The sequence below is a fragment of the Sapajus apella genome, unplaced genomic scaffold, assembly GCF_009761245.1.
Source record: "Sapajus apella isolate SASKATOON/1434 unplaced genomic scaffold, GSC_monkey_1.0 scaffold6, whole genome shotgun sequence".
Taxonomy (NCBI): Eukaryota; Metazoa; Chordata; class Mammalia; order Primates; family Cebidae; genus Sapajus; species Sapajus apella.
This window is the reverse complement of record NW_022436946.1, coordinates 20354565-20365042: the sequence shown is the minus strand read 5'-3', so window position 1 is coordinate 20365042 and position 10478 is coordinate 20354565. Positions and strand designations below refer to the sequence as shown.

The window sequence follows — 10478 nt, the reverse complement described above, 5'->3', positions numbered from 1 at the left end:
AAAAAAAAAAAAAAAAAAAAAAAAAAGAACTGAGATAAGCTTATGAAGATGATAGCCCTCTTGCATTTGGCATGCTGGGCAGTAGGAGTTCTTAAAGCAGAGGGAGGAAGTATGGAGACAGGAGTGAGTCCAGCTGCCACAAGAGGATCCACCCACATTCCATCTTGCCATAGAGTCAATGTTTGCAGACCTCAATGCCCATCAGTGCCCCCAAGACAGGCCTGGTAGAGGCAGTTCTTACTAGTTCAAATCATAAATGGTGCTGTGGATCAAAAAATGATATTTCTAAGGTCTTTCAGGCTTCAAAGGCATAAACTTTTACATTATGGTTCGTTCTCAAATATGTCATTTTTAAGCATTTGGATCATGCCCAGGTTTCTTAACAAATGACAAAATATATTCAGGAAAATGCTTTTCAAACAAGAGAGAATATTCTATATGCTGCAAAACTCAATCCTTTCTTTCCTTTTCTTTACCTAGTGTTAAGGAAAGTAGCAGCTAGCTACGAACCAGACACTCTTTTATGGGCTTGACAGAGTTCATCCTACTTAGCTGTCTCATTGAGGTGAGTATTATTATGAAGTTCAATTTATAGGTAGAGAAATAGCTCCTCCAAGGTGACACTGCTAATGAGTGAGAGAGTTGGGATGTGACCCCAGGCAGGCTGGCCCCAGAACCCAGGGTTTCCAGGTTTATGTCACCTCTGTGTAGTGCCTCTTGGTTCTGCCTACCCAATGCCAATGCCAGCTTGGGTCAACAAGACCTTACATGATGAATGCCATACATTTATTCACAGAAGGCATAAAAATATCTCATTCATCAATTCATTTAGGTAGTTAAGGAGTTAAAAGGCCCAATAAAAAGATTACTTGATATTTGTATTAAAAGATTAGCAAAAAATATACAGAGCAAACAACCATTTTTCTTAAAATGAGAAAGCCAAGAGAGAACAGTAAGAATAGACAAAATGCAATATTCTTTGAAAAAATTCTTTTCAAAAGTAAATATTGAGCCGGGCGCGGTGGCTCACGCCTGTAATCCCAGCACTTTGGGAGGCCAAGGCGGGTGGATCACGAGGTCAAGAGATCGAGACCATCCTGGTCAACATGGTGAAACCCCGTCTCTACTAAAAAAAAAATACAAAAAAATCAGCTGGGCATGGTGGCGCATGCCTGTAATCCCAGCTACTCAGGAAGGCTGAGGCAGGAGAATTGCCTGAACCCAGGAGGAGGAGGTTGCGGTGAGCCGAGATCGTGCCATTGCACTCCAGCCTGGGCAACAAGAGCGAAACTCCGTCTCAAAAAAAAAAAAAAAAAAAGTAAATATTAAGAAGTCTGCTTGAAAAACAAGTAAACAAAGTCTTATAAATATAGTTACTCATAAAAAGTGGTTTCTTTTGGAAACATTCAACTGTGTACAAGTCAGCCGTAACAACTCATGTTAACATAGTTCTTCAAATCCTCATGTTTTGAGGAGGAAACATTACAAAAGAAAAACAGGATTCTATAAATATTTCGGAGGCTCTAACCAGGAGTGGACATTCAGTGAATGCAATAATCTGACATTCAATGCATGCGTTCTGATAAAGAGGGATCACAGAATGGAGGAAATTTTAGCTAACAAAGTACTTCCAAAAATATTAATTTCCACTACCCCAGCTTTTCAAAAGACCACATGGTAATAAAAAGGGATTTGGTAAGGCTAGGCTAAAAATCAAACATTTTCAATAAATATCCTAAGTCATACACATACATATAAATGGCATTATAAATACATGAATTCGTCTCTTCGAACTAAATACTGGATTCCATAATTTAAAGAACATATTACTTACAAACAAAATCTTGTGATAAGCAAAGTTGTACTTCTGTGCTCTCTCCTATAACTTTTAAATAGGTAGGAGGAAATGCAGATTTAATTTAGCTTTTATTTGTATTTATTTATTTATTTATTTTGAGACAGGGTCTCACTGTCACCAAGCTGGAGTGCAGTGGCTCGATCTCAGCTCACTGCAATCTCCGCCCACATTCTCAAGTGATCCTCTAACCTCAGCCTCCTGAGTAGCTGGAACCACAGGAGTGCACTATCATGTTTTTTGTTTGTTGGTTTTTGTATTGTTGGTAGAGGGGGTGGAGGTGGTCTCACTTTGTTGCCCAGGCAGGTCTCCAACTCTTGAGCTCAAGCAATCTACCCCCCTCAGCCTCCCAAAGTGCTGGGATTACAGGTGTGAGCCACCGCACCCAGCCTGCTGTAGCCTCTTTTTAAGAGTTTTGTTTCATTTTTACTTTTTGGAGAACTTCTTTAAATAGGCGTCAACCATCAACCTTGCACCTTGGAGCAGCTTCCCGGTGCTGTAAGTACCACCTGACCAGCCCAGCCAAAGCCCAAGTCCAGCTCAGCCTCCAAGCTGCCATCACCATTCTTAGGTGGTCACCACTGATCCCATCCCACCTTTAAATCCTTCTTCCTTCTATCCAGCCCCTCCTCCATGCAGATTCCAGTATCTCAGTCCTTCTAGATTAACAGGGTGTCTTCCAAAACAAGAAGTTTATCGGATAAGTTACCCTTTGCTTAAGGGTAAAAGCCAGTGAAGACTTGCCCTACTCCCTCCTTCCTCTCTGCCCTCAAACCAGGCTCCCACCCTGTCAGGCCAATATCAGTAATGACCAGTAGAACGAAGTCAGTGGTGGGAAGCTGAGGCTGGTATGGGCTGGCTACATGCCAGCCAGCAGAGGAGCCGACCTGGAGCTGTGGCCCCACACAGGGCACTCGCTGTGTGGACAGCTGCCCACCCTGCCACCTTAGTGCCTCTTGGCTCTGCTTCAGCATAGGCTGAGAATGGTCTGTCCCTCTCTTGTTCTTTCAGGCCATCAAGTATGGGCCACCCACCACAAGCTGCAACACTGCAAACACAGAATAATGAGTCTCCAGAGCTGGAGATGCAGCCCCAGACAAAGGCCTAGAACTGCAGACCTCGCAACAACTCAGCTAATCCCTGGGGTCTGGTCTGAGCCCTAGGTGAAAATGAGAGGTCTGGACTCACAGTCCTTAAGGCTGTTTCCATTCTCACAATCAAGATCCAAGATTCAGCTGAGATCCTCAGGCCGTCCCAGCCTAAAGTCATTGGAGAATGTGTGGGGCTTGTATAATTTTGGCAATTTTAACTGCTGTGTGGAATCCAAGTTATGGCTGAGTATAGGGTGGGTGTTGCAGGCTGCTTTACTGCTTAAAGATTACTAATACATTACAGAAAAATGAATGTTTTTTTCACTTCAAGATCTCTTGATTTAATGATTTAGCATTAAGTCATTTAAAACAACAGGAAACAAAATGGTAACACAGCTAGGCACAAGCAGCAAATCTCTTTTATCTTTGGAAATGAATTCCTTCAATGAAATACATACTGTGGATGCTATGTGAGAAACAGTTCCGGTCAGCTGGGAGTCTAATACCGAGTATTACAGCCATTCCTTTGATTTTTCTCCCTCCCTCGTATTTGGGGATTTTTAAACAAATGAAAGGCGGCATTATTTCAGCTTAAGGCACAGGCATAAGTCACATAAGAACAAAGAAAGTTTTATTATCACATTAAGCACTGAGGAGGAAATGTGCTTACTGATAACTAATTTAGTGTTCTAGGCTATTAGGTTAGTGCTTGCTTCCTGCAATCTTCTAGGCCAATATTTACGATTTAGATCTTGATGGAGGTAGAAATGTTCAGTTAGTGAGAAGGTCATCAAGGAGGGAAAGGAATTTTTAAAAAGCAGAACAAGGTACACAGATAGGGAGAAAGGCACCCTTTGCGTCTCAGGGGTCTATAGAACATTTGCCCTCTCTGCCTGTAAAGTGAATTAACATTAACCACATTTCACTCCGGCAGCAGCGTGCTAGCTCCTGACAAAAACTCCTTTTTGAAAGCCTGGAGGGAAAAAAAAAAATCCACACACACAAAAGAATGTGAGACATATTGCCACAGGCCAGTGTCTTGGGCTTTTTGCCTAAGAGGTTTGCTTTCAGCAAGAAGAGGGGGGGAAACAACACTCTAGCAACAACAGCTTGTACAGTACAATGAACAGCCTCCCTGCTTTTTGGCAGACGTTCCCAACTAACAGTTCCAGTGGCAGTGCCTCGAGCCCATTCAAGAATTCCATTTCATAGAAAAGGAAGTGCTTCAGATCTACTCATTTGATCTTTCAGCATGTGCAAATGCACCTGCTAAACACCGAGTCTGACAGCCCATACAGCCGTCTCCCCGGTTCCCTCTTGTCCGTCTTCACCAGTAATCATATGGGTTATTTCAGACTTGGACTTAGGTGAGATGAAAAGTACATAAAAATCACGCCGAACCTCGCTACGGCTGCGGCATGAGCTTAGGTTCGACGTGCGGATGGAATTCCCTTCTCCCCACGCCAACTTCCCTGTCACTTTTTTCCTGGAGCAGGTCAGAGGGTTTGGTTTTGTTTTCAGCTTCCAAAGGCTTACCTCGAGGTGGCTTCCTCCCCTCCCTTGGCATGGCTGCCCCCCACGGCCTGGTCCTTGCCGCTGGGGTGGTAGGCAGTTAGCACCACTCCCTGGGAACTGGAGAGCCAGCTCATGGTGAGAGAAGGGGCATAATTTCTGCAGTCCTGACACAGAGACTGGGAAAGAAGTTCCTGTCTCGCCCGGCAACTCGCTCATTAGCATCGGCGAGCTCCTCCCCCCAGGCTGGAGAGCCGCACGGGGAGGGGCGGGGCCTGTCCCGGGAAGCGCTTCCTGCCTCTCCAATTAGAAGCCGCCACTCGCAGCATTGTTCAAGCTCGGGGCAATTCCACTGTGGGCGGCTTCGGTGAAAGGAGGTGACGGCTGGAAGGGACGGGTTGCAGCCACCCTCGAGTTAGTCTGGTCTAATAGATTAAACTGCCAGTACGTATATTCAGCTCTTCACTGTAACTACCAGCCGTCTTGCTTAGGAAGTCATGAGCTCCTACAGAGCCTTTTTCTTCCCTCCCCAACTCCCCTTTCCGTCTGATAATTTCTGCTACTTCATGTAACATGAGTAAGAGCATTTCTTAACCCCTTCACGTTCAGCCTTAAAATGAACCATAGTAAAAACCAACGAACCCCGCGGCAAAACTGTGCCATCCAGCCGACGAGAAAGGCTTGACCTCTTGCTTCCGGCTAGAAATGCCCTCATGAAAATTATTTTGTGTCCGGGAATGTCGTCTTCTTTCACATAAAAGCCAATGTCAAATGTACATCTTGTTTTATCAAGATACTCTTCAGCACCAAAAAGGGACAGATCTACCAAGGCTCTGTTAAGCGTTCTTGCTGAGAACAAAAGCAGTCCCTACCGTTTGCTGAGCACCTACTGTATACCAGGCTCTTGTGACAGTTGTTTCACATGTACTATCTCATTCCATTCAGTTCTCCCTCACACATACATATACACACACACTCCCTCACACATACATATACACACACCCTACAAGATTGATATCACTATCATCTAAGGTATACATAACACAAGGAAAGTAAGGCTGAGGCATGAGTGAAGTAACTTCACTAAGATAACACGGTTGCTAGTGCCAGAAGCTGGATCTGAACAGAATTCTAGGCTGAATTCCCTTTTTTTCCCCACCAGTATGCTGTTCTTCGTTTTGCAGATTAAGAAACAACTTCAAAAGTGATCATAAACACAAAAGACAGCTCTGTTCTTTCTCCCCCTACCTCTTCCACTTAAAGAAAAAAAAAAAATCTTTTTTTGTTTTGTTTTTGAAACAGGGTCATACTCTGTCACCCAGGTTGGAGCACAGTGGTGATTATAACTCACTGCAGCCTTGACCTCCTGGGCTCAAGAAATCCTCCAGCCTCAGCCTCCCCAGTAGCTAGGACTACAGGCATGCACCACCACACCCAGCTAATTTTTTTATGTTTTGTGGGGGGGGGCGGGTGTCTCACTGTGGTGTTCAGGCTGGTCTCAAACCCCTGAGCTCAAGCAGTCCTCTTTCCTCAGCCTCCCAAAGTGCTGAGATTACAAGCAGGAGGCACCACGCACAGCATCTACTCTTTTCAACATACCTAGTAGTCTGTAGGGTTTTTTTAGATTTTTAGGATTCATCCAACTATCTAGAATTCCCCATGAACAAGCTTTCAATTCCATCAATACATAAACTTGTTGCTTATACCTTTTCATTATTTATAACAGTCATGGGAAATAATTTGTTCATCCTTACATACTCTCAAAGCATCTGAAATTTATTTTTGAATCTTCTTTAATTTACAAAAGTCTTCCTTAAAAGAAATTTGTGTCTTCCTTCCCTCTCCTTGCACAATTAATTGCGCAACCTTCCCATTTCCACATCCATAGGAATTCACTTGCTGTTTCCTTTTTATCCCCATGACCTCAACCACGCCTGGACCCTATACTCCAGTCTTAGCTCCAATCTTACAACAGCCTTTTAGCTCATCCCCTTGTCACCTCCTTTAAATTGCTTTGACATTATGACCACACCCCGGCATAGCCCTCATGAACCCTCTCCTTGCTTAAAAACCACCATTGGCTCCCCACTGCTAGCAGAGCCCATTCCAGGCTTTTGAACAGATCACTGGGCATTCCTGCTGCCTTATTCATACAAGTCATTTCATCTGCCAAACACAGTTCCTTCCGGACCCACTCTCATTCCTTTCTCTTCTGACAGCTTACTTAATTTTTGTACCTACTGGGCCTTCAGTAAACACTGAAGGGAGGAAAAACTGAAAGAATTTAAAGGATCCTTTAAAATTCTACTAAATTTTATATTAAAATTGGTCATTTTAGATAAGCAGTTCCCATGCACACACCAGTGCTAACCTATGATGAAATGTTCACCAGTTCAGGCAAAAGTAAAACTCTAGAGAGAGTAACCCGAAAATTAAAGTAAATTAGAGTATATGTGTTTTGTCTTTTCAACGTCCTTGGGTGGAAAAAAAATGTTAATACCCAGCTCATCCACTCCTTTTTTTTTTTAATGTAGCTGCTCTGAAATGCAAACATATGCGAATCACGATCTTATCTTTTGGAAATTCTTTTCTTCTGCACTTCCCTCTCCACCCCACCCTTTTCTTCCCCCTTACTTCCCTCTACCTCCCTTTTTACTGTCTTCCTTTTTACTATTTTCCCTTCCTCCTTTGCTATGTCTTTAGCCTGTCAATGTCAACCATGCCCCCTGGCAGCCATGGACACTATGCCCCTACGTGACAGTTTGTGATGAAGATTTTGTCCAGTTACAGCCAACACAATGATTTAGTTATATTTTTGTCTAATTATGATCTTTTCACCTGTTTAATAAAAAAATCACAATGTACAGTTTGCAATGTAATTATTTTACAAGGTCAGGGTATTATTTGGGTTTGCAATAACCACAGTTTTTAATTTTTGTGAGGGAGAAAATCAAATGTGATACAAACTGATTTACATAGCTTAGTACATAAAATTTGAATCCTTCTAATTTAGCACTCAAGTACCTGAAAATCCTCTGAGCTTTTTCTGCTTTCCTCCAACCAAGTCCTGTTGCTGCTGGTCTAAGTGTATTGCCTATCACAGGCAGAGAGCTGGTAGGGTACTGTGGCCTGGTGTGCATGGCCTCAGATACCTGCTCAAGTAGATTAAAAATGTTTTCAGAATTTTCCCATCCCATCAAGGAAGCAAATCTAACTACCAGTATGGTCCCTTAAAAAAGCTGTTCTTATTTCACACCGTAAGCTGTACTAAGGTTTAGCTCGTGTCCATCCCTTATACCATTATCGCTCTTTTGCAGAGAGACAAATATTATGAAAAAAGACAAAACACTTTTTACTCCCTTCCGCAACCATTTTAAACACACACTGAGAACCTCATGTCCTTGAAGATGTTAATATTCCAAGCTATTGAGTGCATGCCAAACACTTTCCTGTTATGAAACATCTCACAAAGTAATTAACAACATCAAGACAGTTTAAACATTCATTTCATTCATTCTCTTTAAATGGGGTGTACTAGAGACAGAGGAGGGAAAAGGAAGCTGTAATTTATGTACCCGAATAGGTTGTTAAAAATAGGGTGAAGATGGTACTGCAGCCTCTGACAATTTGACACCCATATTCAAAAACAATGAAAAAATTTTTCTTCAGTTCAGTGCTAGAGGTAGGGAAGAGTTTATCAGCTGGTTTTCATATATTGATTTAGGCGCCTATTTAGTAAATATGGAATTATATTTGAATGGTGCCATGCAATGCAACCAACATATACTTTGTCAAATTTTTCCTCAATTGGTCTAAGTCTGTTTAAAAAAGAATTAACAAAGGAGAGTATGTACACACAGTCTCTATGTGATGACGAAAATCTAGGTACAAAAGCCATGTGAAAAATGACCTTTCAAATGGCAAAATTAAACCCAATTTTCAAGATTATGTCATAACAAGAGCTTGAATACATTAATCATCGACGGTGAAGTTGAAGTTTTACATAGGTGATAAAGCCTAGATGTATGAAGTAGCATTCACTAATGAAGAGGAAGGGTTCTTAACATCCCTCACCTGATGTTTTATCAGGACCTCCTATGAATAACTCTTGTCAGCTTACAAAGGTAGCTACTTCTGTGCTAGGGTACTATGATTGAAAATTATTCCAAACTATTTCCTTGGAAATTACAGGGTACTAGGGTACTATGTGCTAGGGTACTGTGACCGAAAATTATTCCATATACAGAATCTCAAATTATTTCCTTGGAAATTACACTCATGGTTATTATTTCTGCCCCTGGAACAACAAGAAATATTCCTTTTCCCTTTCTCTGGACAGCTTCTAAAAATGTCTGCATTATTCTTCAAGTTATTTTCTTAACTGCTCCTCCTGGGAGAAAATACTAGCCATGCTTGGGATAATTTGTAACTGCTATTGCCAGAGGCTAATTTAGGCTTTTCAGCAATAGTTTAGAAAAGATGTTTCTTACAAAGAGTTTATTACCAATAAATTACAGCAGCTAATATTGAGTGCTTACTGTTTGCTAGACATGGTACACACGGTCTATCTTTAATCATCCCGACAACCACAAGGGATAGAAATCAGAATTACACTCACTTTAGAGATGAGGAATTTGAGGTCATCCAGTTAGCAGGTGGCAGAACCAGGACATGTAACCCTGGGTTTATGTGATCTTTGAGCCTGAGCCTTTAAGCATTATAAAGGTTACAGCTGGCCTAGAGTTGACATTATTTTATTTCTGAAAAGAATCATGTGAATAACAAAGTAAAATAATCTACAGAAAACCTAAGGTCCTTAATCAAATGGAATATTGATATAAATGAAATGCTATGGAGATTTATATTCAGTTCTTTTCTGGTACTTTGAAATTTGTTTTTTATTTCAAATAACAGGGGTAGTGTGGCATAATATATATACCACTCTAAAAGGTCATCATCCTTATGCCATTATACCTAAACTTGTTTCCACTGATAGAAGTGAGAAAAAGTACTCTGATCATTATGATAATTTTTTTTTTCTTACAAAAGCAGATTAGATGTGTGAAACCCAAAGCTTCCAGAATTTGTTAGCTATGAGGCCTTGGATGAGGCCTTATGCAAGAACCAGACTCTGAAGATTCAACTTCATTTAACTTCATGAGAAATCTGCCATTCATATCAAAACTAGCGTAAGCTGGAAATTATCCAAGAAAAAGTGCCATGACCCTAACTTTTCTTTTGGTTTGTTCTTCATTGACAAACAGTATGGAGACCCATGCTATAAACGCTTGCAACTGGAAGGATGAAGTATATTCTGGAAGCTAATACAGACTAGAAAAGTAGAATTTTGTTTATGAATATAAGGTTCTATTTAAAAAGTCTACAATTGTCTCAGTATTAGATTTGCCAAATACAAAAGTCCTTGTCCTGGAGTAGATTACTAAGGATACTTATCCCCTTGTTATGTAAAAGCAGCCACTGTGAGGAAGAATGGTGAAGCTGTAGATCTAAGGAAAGGGATGAGTTGATTCATGGCTTGGAGGAGAAAAAGAAAAAATGGAAGCCATGTTTCTTTCTTTTTTTTTTTTTGAGCCGGAGTCTCGCTCTGTCACCCAGGCTGGAGTGCAGTGGCGCGATCTTGGCTCACTGCCACCTTCACCTCCCGGGTTTTCTCCTGCTTCAGCCTCCTGAGGAGCTGGGACTACAAACACATGTCACCATGCCCGGCCAATTTTTATATTTTTAGTAGAGATGGGGTTTCACCATGTTGGCCAGGCTGGTCTTAAACTCCTAACCTCGGTGATCTACCACCCTCGGCCTCCCAAAGTGCTGGGATTACAGGCGTGAGCCACCATGTCCAGCATTTCTTTTTAAATCATGGTTATCCAGTCTAAAATGAAAGCAGTTTTTCTAATGTTTTGAAGTAGTTCCTATTTTTTTTAACCAAAATACTTGATAAAACTGCACAAATGCCGTCAAAAAATAATTTCTTTTCTTTTTTTTTTTTTTTTTTTTTTTGG

General features: G+C 41.4%; 1 protein-coding gene across 3 annotated transcripts in view; it reads right to left on the bottom strand.

Moving 5' to 3' along the window:
• The window catches only part of ARHGAP18 (Rho GTPase activating protein 18), a 193357-nt gene that overhangs the window by 130939 nt on the left and 51940 nt on the right, over positions 1-10478 (bottom strand). Inside the window, exon 1 of one of the 3 annotated variants that reach the window (XR_004267801.1) lies at positions 4483-4704. The exons of 1 other annotated variant lie outside the window; for it this stretch is intronic. Coding sequence is in view for 1 of the 2 variants with exons in the window: in XM_032274816.1 (XP_032130707.1) it covers positions 4483-4595 (113 nt within the window). In the remaining variant the exon portion in view is untranslated. Of the gene's footprint in view, positions 1-4482; positions 4705-10478 lie in introns of those variants that run through there. One more of the 3 variants, XM_032274816.1, reaches the window with a different exon arrangement.